The following is a 19,922-nucleotide window of genomic DNA, read 5'->3' as shown; positions in this document are numbered from 1 at the left end:
ATTGAGTGCCTTTTACACTGAAATTCCCGACGCTTTGCATAAATACGCATCTTGTATACGAACTCACGTATTTAAGTGCTCTTACGACTATGTGTTCATTCCCACTTTCGATCGGGAATCATCATGAAATTATTGCCATACTCAACGAACAAACATGCCTAAGCTTATTGAATTAGAGAAAAATAACAATAATCAAAAGAGAAAAAGTATACGTTCATGCACATGGGATTCTGAAATCACGTCCGTACACATAGCATCATTAACAAAGAAAAGGAAACAACGAAATATAAAGTTTTGTATGATATACATGTGAAATTAAAGAGCATGGTGTAATTAAAGAACATGTAAAGTTTTGAATTTATATGCTGAAACGTAATGTTATAACCCACAAACGTTTTACTGTAACAGACAGTTTTTTAAGATAAGTGGTACAGAAAATACACGTCGAATACCTTTTTAAAGATATTTCTTGTTATATTTGATCGAGAATGTAATCCGCCTCCCAGTTTCGCTGAAAGGATCAAGTTCCCCACGGGCACTACTTCCCCGTATCCCCAATTTTTTTTCGTACCCTACATTTTTCGTACCCAATTTTTTTCGTGACCATTTGTTTTTCGCACCCAAATTTTTGCTCGTAACCAAATCTTTTTACGCACTTAATTTTTTTGTATCAAAATTTTTTGTACCCAAAATTTTCGTACCCACATACACAATTGTGGTGATGTAGATTCACTTAAATAGATGCTTTTAAATCAATCCTCTTCAAAAGCATCGTAACACCAGTTCTTTCAGTACTTTGATTAGCTATATAAGCAATACTCGTAGTTCCCCAAAATATCGATTCGCGTCGAATGACGCATTTGACTGTTGGACAGTCCCTTTAAGCCCAGTTTTCTCAGAACACGGCTCAAATTATTTCTATAATGTATAAGATTTTTATTAACTGTTCGTGCTTAATTTGTTGAGTGTTTACCGTGTAAAACAAGTGAAACGTTATGTTAGAAAATTTACTCATTTTCAATGAATAGAGTGAATACAAAACTATACATGCTTCACAATCTAGAAGGATTTTACCTTGTTAGGATAGTGGTCACCATTATCATTATAGGGGAGGTAATTCTAGCAAATTTTGAAAAATCGCAGCGGTTATTCAGGGTGCAGGATCACGTGACTTTGTTCGGTTTTCCCCATTAAACGTTATTGGATGTAACACACCGGTAAGTGCTGCTTTTTTTCCAAATAACTTTTTAAAGCACTTCTTCTTAAGAATTTTAACTAGTGCATAAATGACAGATTGTTATGTTGCTTATGGAAATGTGAAATACAACAGAATTACTTTATTTAATAAGCATGTGTTCTTGTACAAACTTAAGATATCGGCACAAACTGCCAGAAAAACTGCCTTTTATGCACTAAAGATTTTTGCAAATGTATTTCCATAACTTGAGATATTTGCAAAAATAAAGTTCTTAACGGTTTTTTAAATTTCGTCTAGCCCGTGTGTAACCCCATGAAAACACAGCTGATTATGAACCCTGTATTACCCGCGCTGTTCTCTATAAACAAAATACCGGGTGCACTCGATACTATTCGAACAAGTTTGCCAGGCGCAATATGATCAATGTCCGGGGTACATATCGAATCCTGAACGACCTACTTGTATTGCAGAATTGATGCCTACAATCAATGTTGAACATAGGCCTACATGTACTTCTTCTTTTTTTCGTACGAAAATTCAATATAAAACAAAGCTTTGACACCTTAATACCAGGAATTTAAGACTACTCAAAATATTTTCTTCCCTCGAGTCGTTTACAAGTGCGATAGCATACGACTAACACAGTCGAGTCCCCCGTCTTTCTGTGTAATCTTCAAGCGGCAGCTGCCTTATTTGACGTTTTAATTAAGCTTGCCAAACTGCTTTTAAAACCTGTTGTGATCAGACCAGTATGGAAAACTGGACTTAATGCATGTTAGAAAAGAGTCGTCCCAGATTAGAATACGCAGTCACCGTAGGCTAATGAGGGACAACATTTTTCCACTTTTATGATATATTTTATTTAAAAGAAGTCTCTTCTTACTTTAAATTCAGTTGAGACGGAAATTATTGTTCCTGATTTTCCTGTGATTAAGTAAACTGAATCTCAGCAAACAACACTCTACCAACAGCGTTACACGTGTTTATTTTATGTTAATTAACGTATGTACCAGAAAATAGACGCGAACAATGTCCATCACAAAAAATCAAAGCTCTGACAGTTAATTTTACGTAATACGGGCAAAAGCCCGAGTAGCGGGCGTTGACCGTTCATACATATGGAAATTTAGACATAAAACTATACAAGGGATGCATCTCAAAAATTTTCGTCACGCGACATATATTTTCGCGATGCAATTTTCTCCCTTGAATACTTATCTTGTCCATGTTCTGCCTTTGTTTGTTTAGTTGCGAATTTATTTGATCCCATTAATTCAATATCTTAATGTTATTATTATCCTCACAAATCAATAAATAAAGCTGTTTAAAAAGTTAATTCGCTAAATTTATGAACATCGGCGTTGATTTCGAACCCTCAAATGTTAAAGGGGAGCTAACCGCTGCGCACACAGCGTCCGGTAAATAACGACACCCTACTGTTTTCTTGTCAGAATTCGTGACGCATTAGTATTATAATTCGCTCTCAGAAAGCAGTTTTACCCGTGATCATGAGCAATAGTTGGGTAAGTTGCGGTTGTTACCCACGAGGAACACGTTTATTTGCCAAATTTAACGTTATTGCGATTTAACTTTTCAGCATTTTAGCTAATTTTAACTGGGTTTAACTTCGTCTGCACTCACTTTCTCAATTCTTATTTATTTTCATATAAAAGGTTACACATTACTATATAAAGATTAGGCTTTACACCACTTAATTGATTAAAAATCGGTTGGTAATTATTGTATTCGGTTACATAAAATTTGATTAAAAATCAGTGGGTAATTATTGTATTTGGTTACATAAAATATCCATGTATTGTTAAAGATTACCTTTTATAAAACGGAAACTGCTTTCGTCACATAGCAATTTTTCGCCGATTTTGAGATTAGTTCTATCTATGGCCAGAGACGTCTCTGCTATGGCTATTCGTTAAATATATTTAAACATAAACGGCATCCATGTATTTAATGTTTTGGTTATATTTCTAAAGAATATTCTACATGATTTTTCACAGATTTTCCCTCTTTGGTATGTAAAGATACGCTGTGATTGTTAATATTTTTACTCGTATCAATTGTTTTCGTACCAAACTGTGAATGATTGTACACAATATTTAAACTTGTTCTCGATCATTTTGTACTACAGTAAACGGGTTCGAACTGTAAAAAATGTGATTTCATAAACATATGATATTTTCTTATAAATGTGTATTTAAATGATTTTTCTTTTGTTTAATATTTTAGAAGATGGTCTGTCAAGCACTTGGCAGCACACACTCCATACATTATTTTGCTCAGCAAAACTGACTGAATGCTGAATACTCAACAATGATGCCATTCTGGATCTATCAATATAAAGAAGTGAAACTTGCCAGTGATTGAAATTTTGCATTTGTGCCCTTGAAATATTCAATAGTTATGTTGGGTTATTGTTATGTAACATGAGTAGACTGTAAAGAAACTGCGGTTATTATGAAGAGTGTCTGTACGTCATCAAAAAGCAGTTTCAGCATAACAAATATCAGATGTACAAACAATAGTAAAAGAGAAGTGAAATAAACAACTAGCAGATGGCAAACATGTTAAATTTATGAATATACGAATAGTATCCATGCATTTATATAATTTTTTTATGAAAGTCTAGTAGTTAATAAAAAGCATGCCACAAGCAAAGAAGCCCACTCAGTTTTGGGATCATTGTGTTTTGAAGACCTCTAGCAAGACATTAGACTTTTAAACAATATTAACTAGCATGTTTTACTATAGAATTTGTTATAGATTGCGTAATTGAATGTTAATTTTTCTGTCCCGTGATAAAGTTGCAAAATTGTGAATATTTTAACTGCAAAAATGCCTGTTGATCTTCGACATATATTTTTTTATTCTTGCATAAATAATAATTGAACACATAATGCTGTTTTTTGTATGTCTATGTTTTTAATGTTTCATCAGTTTATGCCATGAGCAATTGCTTAAAATTCCCTTTTTCTACTTCTTCCCATAAAGTGCATGGAGCATCGATACATCTTAGGGTAAAGAAAAAGACCACTTTCAAGCTCAATGCAAACAACCCGGCAATCATTGTTGTGTATACTTTTTTGGCTTTAATTGAATACCAATAGTTTTCCGATTTACTTATGCAGGGTTTTCATTTAGATATGCGAATAAAATAAGGTTAACACCCGGCTCCTTTTTTCAAAGCTAAAACCGAATAAATGAATTCGTATAACTTTTTAAAAACAGATAAAACGTTGATGAATCTAAAACTGTAATTAAAGTTCAGAAGAAGTAGCACCAGAAAATAAATGAAAGAAAAGGTGTATTTAATAGTAAATAAATTTCGGCTGTACAGAAAAAACTCCTTCCGTATGCGTGTTTACTTGCTTGTTTCACTGTAGTAAACACTATTTTATTTATGGTACCAAATGAAGATTGTGAATTAATTTAATTTAACATTCTACAATCATATTAGTATGTTGGGTTAGGAAGGAAGAATACAATGTTGACATTGAAATCATATAATATACTCGCTTTAAGTAAATCAAAGTACTGACAGTACTGGTGTGACGATGCTTTTGAAGAGGATGGATATAAAACATCAATTTAAGTCTATCTATATCACCACAATTGTGTATGTTGATACGAACATTTGGGTACGATTAAAAATTAGAGTACGAACATTTTGGGTACGAAAAAAAATTTGGTACGAAAAAGGTTTGCGTACGAAACATTTTTGGTACGAAAAAAAGTTTATGGGTACGGGGAAGTAGTACCCGTGGGTAACTTGACCCATTGAGCGAAACTGGGAGGCGGGTCACATTCTTGTTCATTAAGTATGGCAATACCTTCATGATGATTCTCGAAAGTAGGTATGAGCACATAGCCGGACCATGTGAGCTCAATCGTATGAGCACTTGACTATCCGAGTTCGCCCACGAACATATGGATAAGTTAACTAATAGCGAAATTACCTTATACATGTATATGCTGAAATCTAACAATCGAACGAAATATCAAAAGTGGTATGTACACTTAGGTGGTTGTGTAATTTCTGTTAGAATATCGTATTCAATATGTAAATTTTAAATGATTATGCCCGCACTTGAGTGTGTTGCCTTGTTTGAGTCTATACGCGCCTAGGCTGCACCCAGTCTGTGTATTTGTGTTTTTCCAAGGTAATGAGTTACCTCCGCGCTGAGGCTGCATAATGTTGGGACCCGGAGTGTGTCCAGCACTCCTACCTAATAAGATTAGATTGACGACAGTTGGGACGAATTTTGAATGATACTATGTGTTCGGAAATACTTTTTAATTTCTTATATGGTCAAATGCTGCGGGGGGGATGAGATTATCCGGAGCGGGAATCGAACCGGTGTCGTAAAGGTGAAAAAGCGAACGTCCTTACCACTGCGCTAGCGGTACGGACAATTACGCACAGAAATGTTGTTATATCTATATATATCATAGCAGTGCAGCGTTTACAATTTGCAGGTTCGAAATTGTTCGCATTCTTTAGTTATGTGATCACGTAAAAAGTTAATATTACATGTTTTATTCGCAATTTATTTACTAAATCGAGAACAAATATCAAACAAAATAGAGAAAATATATAGTTGTTTCATTGGTCCATAAAAATAAAATGGATGTAAAATTTCTAATTTTAAATTAACGTTCTGATACACTTATTGAATCTGTTTCCCCAGGATATGCTGTTCTATTAATATTAACCTTTATCAACACGAACGACAACTCTGCTAAGAGAATGTTATCAATGAAAATCAACGAGCAATCTCCTACGCAGTGGCAAATGCCAAGGGAAGTAACTGAAAAATCGAGTTATCTCAATCGGACTGGCTCGGTCTTTTACATAGGTTTCCATTGTGAAGAATTTTTTTACTGGTTATCAAACCTTAGACGACGCTGTTCCAGCATCGTCAAAAGAGATCATTTCCTCCTTCTACTTCATCTTCCGTCTTCATTTTATTGAAATCCCTGCATGTTCAAGAAACATAAAACACAATTTTAACAATAAAATACATTATTTATATTTTGACTGTTTAGAAATAATTTTCTTTTTCAGTGGACAACAACTTCGCAAATCATTGATGTGACACTGCTGTAAATAGACACCTGTAAAGATAGATAAAAAATATGTTCTTATGCAAGTGATTTAAAGATGCCCAACAATATATAATACAATTTATCCTGATATTTAAACATTTATTTTACTTTAAACGCAGTTACTTTCATCTACTTAAGAGGATTTAAGATAGAAATTTTAAATATTGTTTATTTTAAACGTGAACAACCATTTAACTTGATATTAAAACATTTGTAAACAAGACTAGTGATGGTTGCTATATCCATTGCCTTAATCTTAAAAAAATGTTTTTGGTTAATTTCTCTAAAAACGAATTACCTTTTGGGAGCTGGGTTGTTCCATTAAAATCTGCAGGCTTTTATTTCTAATCAATATGCAAACTAAAATAGACATCTTTTAAGATTTTGCCCGCAAATTAAGTAGCACGTATAATCATATTAGCTATCGATCTTTTCTTCAAATCTTTTCAATATGATGATCAAATTCGGGCATTCCTTAAATTTGAATGAATTGTTCATAACATAATACAAACAAATTGCCTATAAGAAAAACTACAAAAGATTTCTATTTAGTTTGAATTCACGGATTGTAATGTAAAATTCTATTAGACAGTCTACAATTCGAAAACGTGATTCATCGAATTTCTCTGGGATAAGAGTGTAATGTAACCTGTAACAGTTCACTGTGTTTTGAGAAAACCCCTCGATTAGAATAGAAACTCTTCATTTTAAAAACTTCATTGGAACATGGCGGTCCCTTTAAAATGTGTGAACAAGTTTCGGTCGTGGAAAAACGAAGATCTTTTCGAAGAAAGTGATTTAGAAGGCTTGTTTGAACGAGAAAAAGTGGAGTTTACAAAACCAGTGAAATTTACAAAGTATTGGATCGTTTATTTGACGTTATTTGGATTTTTAGCTTTGTTTAGCATTGGGCTGTTGACAGGTTTTTTAATGAGGGTCGATTCGAAAGTTACGAATGATTGCTCATCCAGAAGTGACGGATTTGGTAACCTCAAGTTGCAAGCGGTGCATAATAATATTATGTACTTTGTAAAAGCAAGTCTGTTGAGCAACACATTCAGGTAAATAGTTTGTGTGTTCTTAACAATTTCTAATCTCGATCTCGGATGTTGATAGTTAAAATGCCCTAAATCCAAGCTACTGAAGCTCGATTGGTCATTGTCGGCTTGGGTACTACATACATGTACCCTTGGTACTTAAAAGTATACTTACATTTACCCCAGGTACGGTAAATATACTAAAATGTACCCTAGTCAGTTCGGCACCTGGTTAATTCGGACTTGAGTCACTTCGGCACTGGGTAGTTATTTTGACACTTGAAGTTGGATGTTTCGGCACTTATTGTTAGAAACGTCAGAACTAAGGTAACTTTTAAAAAGTAGCTCTACCTAAGTTTATAAGAGTTAACTTATGGTCGTTTCGTGCCACTACCAGTTCGTGCAACTACCAGTTGATGCAACTACCAGTTTGTGCCACTGATATTTCTTTTGAAAAGGGGTAGTGTTTCGTCCCACTGATAATATATAGCCGGGTAGGTGTGAATAGACCAGTTGAATGTTATTGTTTACATTCGGGATTTTCCGCGCATGCACACTGACTGGTTCAGCCGTTGGCAAAAAACACTGGTTACAGTAACGTAAAATATGTATTCATGTCTTTTGTTTAGTCAATAAAACGATACAAAAATCTCAAATAACATTAAAACTCTTAAATAATAGTGCAAAAATAAAACATTTAGTACCAATAAGTGCTGCAACAATACGCCAAAAACCGTATTGCAATATATTGTCAGTTCAAAAAGCCGTATTGCAATATATCGCTAACTTGTACTAGAATTATAACTTGCCAATTACCCGATAATCATAAGATGAACAAAGGTGCAATAAAACACCGGGTTAAAAACGCTGAAACAAAGAGTGTCAAAATTGGTTTGAATAATTAAATAAAAACAATTACATTTACCAAGAAAATTTATTTAATGTGTAACAAGGTAAGTTTTTACAGGCATAAATGTTCTTATCAGTAACTACATGTTCAGGGTTTTCCCTTCCTTTTATTTGAACAGGCCAAATACAAATTTGAACAGGCCAAGCAAGACACTCCTGCTAGGGGGTCCGGGGGCATGCCCCCCCCCCGAAAAATTTAGAAAATCTAGACGCAAAATGGTGCATTTTGGGGGGGTTTTGACAGAAATTTTAGAGATGAAAATTACTTGTTTTTTTGTGTATCACTTATGGAATTTTTCTAATTTTTTAAAAAATTTGTGAGGGGAGTGCCAAATAATTATACTGTGCATAGTGTGCGATGAATTTTGAAACAAGTCAATAACTAAGCTACTGGTTATGCCAAAGCCAGTTCATGAGTTCTTTGACAAAGCTTGGTGGAATGAACTGTTGATAAAGAACCATATCATTGAAAAACATCTGTAATTGGAGAAAACAATTGTCAGATAAACACAATAACATTAATTAATAAACTGAAGAAACATGTTCATTGTTTTTTGTGTTTTTCATTCAATAAACTGACACAATGCATTATGCTGTGTTCTAAAAATATTTGTTCACACCATTATTTTTTTGATAACAGGAGAATGCGGTATTGTGGCATTTACAACAAAAATAAACATTTATTTCTCATCAAGGGGTCGGGTTTAAACACGTGTATTTGGCTAACACAGCATTGCAAACTTTATTCAACTAAAAGTATTGTTTGAATAATTTCTTTCATGCATTTTCATCGAGATTTTCATCAATACAAACCTTTCTGACGTTTTGAAGGCGCTGTCACACTGAAAAAATCTCTCAGGGTTCGTTTCATTTTGAGAAAACCATGTGGTTACGATTTTTGTAGTTATTTGCGTACTCAAAATAATCAGCCAATGAGAAGCGCCGTTTTGTAGTTATTTGCGTACTCAAAATAATCAGCCAATGAGAAGCGCCGTTATAAATTATACTTGTTCGGTAAAACGTACACACGGAAGTATAAAGAACATAAACAAAACGATGTTAAATCGATGTTTTCGCTTGTTTAATTTCGTCTTTTCTTAACTTTAACAATTACATCGATCAAAGTTGCAAAACCTCTCATTATTTTTTTTTGTTACCAGCATTTGAACCGGCCAGAAAATCGATTGAACCGGTCAATTTGGCCGGCGGCCGGTTCTTAGGGAAAACTCTGCATGTTGCATACATAAAGTAGATCTATTTGCTGTTTGTTTACATCCTTATTTGTGTTCGTTCATTAAATTTGATTTATTCTGAAAGAATTTCAATATGAGAATTTTTTATCCAAAAAATGGTTCGGAAGATGTGCCAAGTAGAGATTTTATGGTAAACACATACCGAGCTCGTATATTGTGTTCCACTCCCGAGTTCGTTTATAGTAAAAACAAATAATAACAACAATATAATCGTTCCATAAATGCATTTCCTTGCACGCTTATGTTTTATTCAGACATAGTTAGTAAAATTATATTTGATATAGTGCATGATTATCAATAAAAACGATAATTATTTCGACCTTCTCTGTATGCGCTTATAACAATTTCACCTCTTTATGCCAACCAGTAGGCGAAATCTAATATTTGCAGGTGCGCGTAACGTCACTCGTCAACTGGTCTATAATACCTTGTAGGTGTGAATCAAAACGGGAAATTTTTGCACCTGTGATGGTCACCTCTGTGCTATGTAAAACCAACATTGTTTCATTTCAAGATTATTTATTCAGTTTTTCCTTTAAATTATTATCTGTTGCATTGATTTTTTTTTAAAAACAGTAAAATATGTTAAATTGATTATTTATGACTTTCCTTATTTTCCACAAAATCCGGTGTTTCGCTCGATTTTTTTTCCCTCATTTTTTTTTTTTTTAAAGATAGAAGCCTCTAATGACTTATGATTTCTTAACTGTAGATCTCATCTTTTTATTTAAACATCCTACAAAAAATATAAATTTATTAGTCCTTTTTGTCCATAAATAATTCCCAAATTTTCCGCTTTTATCAATTAAAGCAATCCCAATTTGACCAGACTCCTTTTCCTAAAATGGCTAGAAAAACCCCTTAACATGCACTTAAAAACAATTTTAATTCTGTTACTTAAAGGGGCCTTTTCACAGATTTTGGCATTTTTTTAACTTATTCATTAAATACTTTATATTGATAAATGTAAACATTGGATCGTAAAAGCTCCAGTAAAAAATCAAGAAAAAAATTTAAAAAAGGAAAAGAACATTGCCCGGAGCAGGTTTCGAACCAGTGACCCCTGGAGTCCTGCCAGAGTCCTGAAGTAAAAACGCTCTAGCCTACTGAGCTATTCCGCCGAGTACACATTCGTTACGTTTTTTATACCTTATATAAGCAATCTTTGTAGTTTCACAAAATTTAACGACAAAAACAGAACTCTCCAAATTATTCAATCGTTTCGCGTTGCAACGCTTTATAATTTTTAGGTTTTAAAATCATCAAAAGATGCATATAATGGCTATATTAGAGCATGGTTAATGTTCAGTATTACTGTTTCCTCACAAATATCATAACTAAAACGAAAACTTACGAATCTGAAACAACTTTTTTCAATTTTGTCAATTTACCAAAGCGTGAAAAGATCCCTTTAAAATCATATTTATAATGCTTATTTTTTCCCAATTTCATGGTTTATCGCACTTTTTTCCAATTCAAATGGAACAGGCTGTTACTAATAAATCACTGGCAAAAAAGTATACTATTTTAAGGGGGAATGGAGCCTAATTTCGGCCCCAAAAACGACCAAACGTTTGTATTTTGACGCATGTGTAGTTCCTTAGAAAGTAAAACTTAATTTAAGACCTTTCTTACTAGATTCAAGTTGTAAAGGCTTCATTTCAAACCCTTAGATACTGATTAGCATCAAACAGCCAGTGATTTTTTTGCTTTAATTTGTTACAGCCTGTGCCTTTTGAATTGGGAAAATTAGCGCGATAAACCGTGAAATTGGGAAAAATAGCGCGATAAACCATTAAATTGGAAAAAATTAAGCATTATAAATAGGATTATAAGTAACAGAAGCGATATTGTTTTTAAGTGCATGTTCAGGGAGTTTTCTAGAAAAGGAGTCTGGTCAAATTGTTTTTTTTTTTAATCAATAAAAGTGGCAAGTTTGGGAATGTTTTATGGACAAAAATGACTAGATTCAAGTTATATATTTTGTTAGATGTTTAAAAAATAAAGTTGAGACCTAGATTTAAGAAATCATAATAAAGTTATATGAGACTTCTTTCTAAAAAAAAAAAAAAAAAAAAAAATTTTTTTTTTTTTTTTTTGAAGTTGGGCTTTTTTGGGAAATTTTGGTCAGAATTTTGGGAAAAAAGTTTATTTTTGCAATTGGGAAGCAGCCGAAATTCGGCTGTAAATTTGAGCAAAAAAAATCACTGACAGCATAAAACCTGAACAGACTGCAAGTTACATGTACTCTGGTTTTCTGCTATTTGCACTTAAATAGCCATTTTCACTTTGCTTCTGAGTGGGAAAGGGATAAAAATCCTGCTGAGGACACAGTTTCACTTTGGCTACCATTAATTATTATCTGCAGAGATCAATAATACACTTGCAATTAAAAAAGTGTGTACATTGCAAAAAGTGATAAGAATAATCATCTAAGGCTTGTTATAAATAATAGTAAACCAATTGTTTATATGTTCATGTTAAACTGCTTTCTAAATTTTATATTATAAAGTTCTGGGGACTTTAATTTCTGTATAATAAACCTTATTAACCAACTATTAAGTTCATTGGAAATGTTTGGCATACTTGTTAGGAAATTTAGGTTCGATTTTTGTGAGAAAATGTTTAAATTGGGAAACTGCCCTTTTTTTACTTTTTGCAATTGGGAAACAGCCTGTAAGAGGCTGTAATTTTGGGAAAAATAAACGACACTGGTCCCATGCTCAAAATGGTGAGTAAAACACTGCAATGAAAATAAGAAAAAAATATTATCTGAAGTGAATTGTTTTAACTATAATGTTTCAACTAATATTTAAACTTAAATGATTGAAAAAATGTAAACCATGATTAAAATCATAAATGTATTGCATTTCACTTGCTAAAAATGGCATGAAATTGGTTTATTTCCCATTATTTTGAAATTTATGCAAAATATGTACCGGTAATAATTATATGTCTATTAATTATTGAAAATATTTGAAAACGAGGTGTCGATATTTTCACTTGTTAACTCTTTCAGTGCTGGAACCAAATTTTGAAGGTCTTTGCAAACAGTTTGGATCCAGATGAGACGCCACAGAATGTGGCGTCTAATCTGGATCCAAACTGTTTGCTATTCTGATAGTATTCTTTGAAAAAAAATGAAGAAAATGCTAATTTTAGAAATTCAGCAGACAACATTTTAGCAGACCAGGGCTCGCGCTAGGGGGCGACGTGAGCGACTAAGTCGCTTTCTTACGCCAAACGTCGCCTAAAATATAAGAAATTGTAGATAAAAAGCGACTTCCAGTCTCCCTCTTATTGGAATTTGTTTACATCCAGTTTTCTCGATGTCAAGGTCTGACTCAATTTTCCAATAGACACTGTCGCAGCCTGGAGCGTGTCGCAATTGAGCGACAGGTAATTTGAGGTAAACCCCGCCCCGATTCTCCCAACCTCCGAACTTATCAAATCGGCGATCGATATTGGTCAAGTCAGCATTCAAGTCACATGGTAGCTGCCCAATCAACATTGAGTTCGCTCACACATAATATTGGGTCATTCATGGAAACACACAGTTGATATTGTCGTCTGCCAACTCTACATGTATAGCAGCCGATGGCAAACGCCGTATTTAAAGATAAACAAATAAAAAGGAGCCTAACAATAAAAAAATTATTTCTAAGTTGATCACTTTACATTTCTACCGACTATCGATCTGAATTAACAAAAGGATGATATTTAAATAATAAGATCTATGTCAATGATGTTACAACTTTCTGCTGATTATCGTTTGAAATTAAAAGGTGATAATTTAGTTGTTTTTTACCCACAAACTATGCTATTGTAAAGCAATATGTCAATTAAATTGTTTATTAATTACGTATTTGCAAGGTTTCCGATTTTCATTTTTTTGCTGTCAAACGATATGCACAATTTGTTTTATGTGCTTAACGCGTACAATTTTTCGGACGGTCGTTTTCGGATACATTATTTTTCGTCAATTATAATTTAATTTCTAAGTTCTTTAAAGAAGAAATAGAATGAAGAATACAGGTGGGGTGATGCAGACGGTGTGGTTTATCATATTTCGAATTGTATTCACATGAAATTGCAATTGGAAAGACTATAAAACATAACAAATAATTATTAAGAAAGCATATGCTAAATGTCATATTTCAAACATAAATATTTATCTGGTCTGACAGTTTATTAAGCTTATGTTATCTCAGTGCTCAAGCCAGCTTTTCAAAATAGAGGGGAGCTTCCCCAAAAAGGGCACATTTCACGCGTAATTTTGGAAAATAGGGCATTTGGTTATAAATATACTTAAGTATATACTTTGGTTATACTTTATACTCATGAATTGTAAACATTAGTGCATTGGATGATTTCACCAATTGTATGCTGTTCCTCATTTTGTGTAATGAAATTATAATAAATATATTACTTTTTACATTGGCGCTAAGGAAAACAACTTAGTAGCCAATTTCATAAGCAACTTAATTGGCCTTGGGCTAGCATCCGACTACACATATTAGAAAAACGAAAAAAACATGAAATAAATTCAGGGGTTTCACTGGGTCAAAAAAACGTTGTGACTGTCAACTCTTTAATTCATTGCTTTAAATAACTTTGAGCCAATGTTTGTCCACAATAATAATATTAATTAAAACAAAAATCTATTTTGACAAATTTAAAGTCTAAACAATGATCAATGTCACTATAAAGTAGCATCCAGTCTGGAGATTAAAATGAAACATTGTTATTGTTAAAAATATTATATATTGATTTTACAACACATTATTTCAACTAATGTCAACAACGTTGACAGTTTTGTTAGGTCGTGAAAATATATAATATCAAAATTACATTTTACTTGCAGAGTGATAAATCCTCCTTCCAAACAAGCTCTTTATTTGTTGAAATAACAACTGTCTGCCCCTATTCATGTTAAAATTCATCATGATTGAGGACAGACAGTGTTTTTTAAAGTTCAGAAATAAAATCCAAACACTAATATGTTTTTCCATGCCATAATTTCGGACTAAAAATTAACCGAATATTCGCATTAAAAAAAGATGATTAATTTTCAAATTTTAATAGGTATTTTGAATTAAAAATTGCTATTTTGGGGAACAAATCATAGCCAAAGAATTCAGAAGTTAAAAAAATCAATAGTGCTGAGTTTGATTTCATAAGAGTGTGATTGTGCCTAACCAAGCGTGACCCCAGAGATAATCTCTCACAGCATGTTACTATTGTCTGCAACAAAAGGCTAATTAGTGACCTGATAACAAACCATGCCCTTGGGGCTTGTTTGTTCACAATGTGTTGACTTAATATACCCTAGGCAGTCATGTAACGGTAAGGTGTTATCTGTGTATTCATGTCGATGTTTCTAACGATTTATACAGCCTGAAAACAGAAACTTAAGAGACCAAAAGGGCATTTGACAGAAAAATAGAGGGGCGCTTTTTAAGAAGGCAAATTTTAGAGGGGCGCAGCGCCCCTCTATTTATTGCTAGCTGAAGCACTGTATCTACTGCTTCATAAACATATTATCTTTGAAATACTTAAGTCTGTATAATATGATATTAACATCAAAATAGATTGAATGTAGACCTAGTAAAGTTTTAGTTATTTATCTGTCGTGTCTATTATTACATGGTTAATCAGAACTGCTGGAAAAATTAAGATACACAAAAGAAATAAAATGATGTGTACTACAGTGGCATACTTCAATAATGTGATACACATATGTGTGTTGTAACACCCTACATGCAAACCCTTGTGTCCTCACTTCTCCCTAAATCAGTGTCCAGGGAGAAGTCACTTCTCCCTAAAATTTTAGCCCAGCGTGAGCCCTGGGTTAATGATCTACAGATGTTGACAGTCCATTTCATTTCAAAATCCCATACATTTATGAGATTAATTTTTCAGTTAATTATCACTTTCCTTTGACAAAAATGTCACCATGTGTAAAGGTGAGAAAATCTAACACCAGTGTGAATCACAAGTGTTTTATTACATAGTATAATTTCCAATAGACATGTACATGTATGCTTATTTTTGCTGGATGCATACATGTATATGGTAAAATAAACACAAGAAGGCCTAGAGATTTTGAAATCAGGATTAAAGTTTGCTCGTTTTTACAACTTTAGTCAAAGAACATATTTGTAACAATAAAAAATGTACATTTATTACAATAATAATCCTAAGTGCAGTGTTTTTCACACCATTTTGGGAATGTTGAAATCTAAAAAAAACAACCTTCACATGGCAACAGATAAGATTTTAGGTCAATTAGTTTTCACTGCAAGCTTTTTCTAGCAATTAGTTTTTTCCCTCAAAACTATTTGCCTATTAGTCTTTATACAATTTGATCAAAATGTACATATATTTCTGGATCAGATTAGCGCTTAATTTTTAATTATTGATAATTCTCAGCAACTCTTATTCCAATTAAGTCATTATAAATTTACAGTGACAATGGTTGTTTGTAATTTTTAGTTTTAATTGTTTATTAACAAATGGATGATGGAGTCATTCAGTTTAAACCAGTTTCAACACTCCTGCCTTTCAGTCTCAGTACACACTCACATTGCCAAACCCTCTCCATCAATGACAAGCCAGTGGATGTTGTGAGTTTTTGAGACACGGAATCGCAGCGGTGTTTTAAGCCGAATATTTCAGAATCTGTCACCACCTGCGCTATTAAATGTGATAATATACTCTTCACAATGTCTTCCCGACGGTTTGGGTCTCGTAACGAATTGAAAAATATTGGGCATGCATGCAGTTTATGAAAGTTTCCTAACCCGACCGCGTTTAACAAAGAACCTTTTCCCACACTTATTTCGGCGGAAGTTACTGTTTATATTGACACCGGCCCAATACGGTGTCTATAAGAACTAACTGAAAATATTACGGCAACACTAAAGGTTACAAAAGGCTAATTATTATTAAACGCGGTACGGCGGAAAACGGAACAACTAAAACGACGAAGAATCCATTTCAATTCGTTTTCCATTTTCATAATCGTTTTCTGTACGATTGATTTTAAATTTCAATTCGTTTTCGGTCAAATTCAAATCGTAAAAACGATAAAACAAACCTTATCTGTTGCCCTTCCTTCAATTGGGAATTTGTATGTTCCATTTGGGAAAAATATACTTTTATCCATTTTGAAGGGGGCCGAATACCGGACCCGATTTTAAACGAAAAGAACAAAACAACAACACTGTAGTACTGCTATTGCAGTTTTCTCTTTGACAACTAATGGAGCACAATGATGCAAAAGCTGGTTATTTGCTTGGAATTGGGAGTAAAAAAAAAGATTATTTCAAAATTGCTAGCACAAAATTACAAAAGGTAAGATTCTGGGACAAATTTAAATTTTTGCATTTTAATAAAAAAATGATAACATTTAAGCTTGAAACTGTCATAAAACAAACATGAATTGTTAAGGATCTTTTATATTTGGGAAAATACATTTGAAGGAAAGATGCTTTAATAATTAATTTGAATATTTGTTTGTTTACAAACTGAATAACTTAATATGAAAAAACACCTTTCGTAACTTTCATGTTAATCTTGATAGATGATAAATAAATACATAAAAAATTTAGAAAATATAATGATTTTTCACAAAATAGATTTTTTGCATTAACCTGCTAATCTCTGTAATGATGTATATTAATATAAGATGTTCAAAGACTTCCGATGTATGGGTTTATTAAGGAAATCTTTCCATGAGTTTGACAGCATGAATGGCAGATTTATTGATGTGTTTTCAAAAACTTTCCAGTAGAAATCTACATGTACCAGTTTGTCACTGCTGTTAAATTCTCCAGTTGGGTATGATTTAAAACGACACGTTGAAACGCAAGATTAGGCATTACCATAAATCCTTTTATTGAAAAATAATCTTTCTTAATTTTGTCGTTTACTTTTTTTGGCGAAGAAATTAAACATGTAAAGCTGTTATTGCTGTTACTGTATAATCAATTTCACTGGTATTTTAATGACTTAATCAATAGCATGTCGCTATTATCTTTAAGTGACGTATTAAGCAAAGAAGCTCTTAGCTCTGGGTATTGTTTGCATATCAAGATTTGTTATTTTCTTTATTGCTCTAAGTACATAAGAAATCTCCTAAGTCTAAAACTGAAAATTTTGGGGCCTTCATGTTTACAATAAGAATGCTACTTCAGGGGAAATCTTCATTTCAGAGAAGATTTCATTTGCAAAAATCTATTGCCTGTTAAAAAATGATAACATATTTATGAAATATAAAACATCACCAGTGTTTTTTTCCACCATTTTGAGAAATTGGGCCGGGTCCCTTTGGATTGGTAAAAATCGCTTCGTTTTGACCAAATATTGGAAATTAGTGTTGTTGTTTTTTGTTGCTAATAAATGCTTCAATTTGAGAATAGAAGTTTTTTCAGTATTATTTTTACTAAGGTTGAACTTATTGGCTGGATGGGAGATGAACAAAATGTGGAAATCTAAAAAAAACTTTAAAAAAAAGTCTTCAATTAGGAATTTTAAGGTTCCAATTGGGAAAAATATATACTTTTTTCCATTTGGAATGGGGCCGAATACTGGACCAGATTTTTGACGAAAAAAAGACACTGGCTATCTTTCAAACCCCTGAGACCTGACACCACTGTCTTGTGGTTGAAGTCACTTTTTTAATGTATAACTAACTTAAGGAAATGTCTTCACCTTTTTCAGATTTTTTTTCATAATTTTCCCCCAAATGGAAGGCCAAGCTCTTTCCCCAAATCAAGAAAAAAAGCCCTTGTATTTTGCATTTTATTCATACAACTTAACATGTTTTATGTATTAACCTACATGTATTAGTGCAAACCACTCCACACCATTGTAAACACTGAAGTATAAAAGATTATCGGAGCATTGACTGAATGGTGGAACTAAACCTTGGTACAATATTCAATTTTCAAACAAGATGAACTGGAAGAAATGTACATTGTTAACACAGGGGAGGATCTTCAAATCAGTTAATCTTTTATGTGGGTAATGTGATCTTTGGAAAGTAAAATGGGCCCGTAATTGTATACTGCCCTGTAATGGTATAGTGCAATAGTATACCGGTAGAGCGAGAGAATTAAATAGAAATGGAATGAAGAAATGCTGTAATTGGGTGCTAATTTAGTGTTATTATTATTGCATTAGATCATGTCATCATTATAGGTTTATATAAAAGGGAGGGATTCAATCTGTGGGGTAATGGCTGTTGATGTTATAATCATGCATGGTCCCAAATGTACAAGTTTAGGACCTTGTTAATGATTAAGTATAATATTAAATAACGGTATTTGTGTTTGTCTGTTCATCAACTTTTAGTCTTTTTATTTATTTTCTCTGCATAATACATGTATTCCTGTCTATTGAAAAGCTTGTTGCCCTGTTCATGTATAGCCAATAGAAAGCTACATGTACATGTAGATTCTTTAACAAATCTTCGCTAACAGGGCCTTCTCTTGCTGCCAGGGGAAGCCACTCACATCCCTCATGAGGGGGAATTTCGCGTGTTTTTGGCAAAAAGGGGAATTTTAGAAGATCTTTTCACTAACCATTCAACACCTGAAATTGCTATATTTTAATGTAATATAAAAAAATATACATTTTATTACAGGTTAGTAGCACAATACCAGCTGGCAACATAGGTATAAAAGATAATTTTTTTTTGGGGGGGGAATTTTTAGATGAAAAAGGGGAGAAAAGTATACTTTTTTCATAGGGGAAGCCGCCGATATTCGGCGGTAAAAAGTGCAAAACGAGGGCCCTGGCTAAAATGAAAGAGCCCCCAAATTACAATTTCCCTGCATTTTTGTTCATTTATATATCTTATTAAGTTATATCCCTTTCCTGCTCTGAAGCAAAGTGAAAGCGACTATGGTATATGCAACCAGTTTTTATGCTGTTTCCTGCTCATGTATTTAAAGGTTTGACATTAAGTCTTTAAAATGTGTGTGTCTATTAAGAAAATACTTCATTTGTATTTGATTTTCTAAGGGACTACAAATTTGTCAAAATGCATATCCAGGGCTATCACACTACTTAATGGGGGAAGGGGTTCGCAGCCAGGGGTTTTTTTTAGAAAAAGGTGAAGACGCTGGACGCTGGGTTAAAGGGGAAAATCGAGCGCGAAAGAGACATATTTGGGGAAAAAATAAAAACTGTTCATTTCAATGTCTATAACTCACCTACAGACTTCAGGTTTTTTTTAGAAAAAGAGGCATGTCTCTGACCTTTTTGTTCTTAAACACATGAACAAGTATGATATTAAAGTCAAAGTCCTAAAAAAGTTGCAGATGTAGATCTTATAATGGGAAATGTTTTCAACTGGGGCCGGGGAACGATGTCAATACTATGATTTCAATTTCATGA

The 19,922-nt window shown here is 33.1% G+C and overlaps 1 protein-coding gene across 1 annotated transcript in view; it reads left to right on the top strand.

Annotated features, from left to right (window-relative positions):
• The first annotated feature begins 7,030 nt into the window (after nt 1-7,030).
• The window catches only part of LOC127833391 (uncharacterized), a 46,643-nt gene continuing 33,751 nt past the window's right edge, over nt 7,031-19,922 (top strand). Inside the window, exon 1 of the mRNA XM_052358615.1 lies at nt 7,031-7,380. Coding sequence (XP_052214575.1) covers nt 7,046-7,380 — 335 coding nt within the window. The 5' untranslated portion in view covers nt 7,031-7,045. The remainder of the gene's footprint in view (nt 7,381-19,922) is intronic.

Source organism: Dreissena polymorpha, chromosome 6 (assembly GCF_020536995.1).
Source record: "Dreissena polymorpha isolate Duluth1 chromosome 6, UMN_Dpol_1.0, whole genome shotgun sequence".
Lineage (NCBI taxonomy): Eukaryota > Metazoa > Mollusca > Bivalvia > Myida > Dreissenidae > Dreissena > Dreissena polymorpha.
The sequence above is the reverse complement of the archived record's forward strand: the minus strand, read 5'-3'. Positions and strand labels throughout refer to the sequence as shown.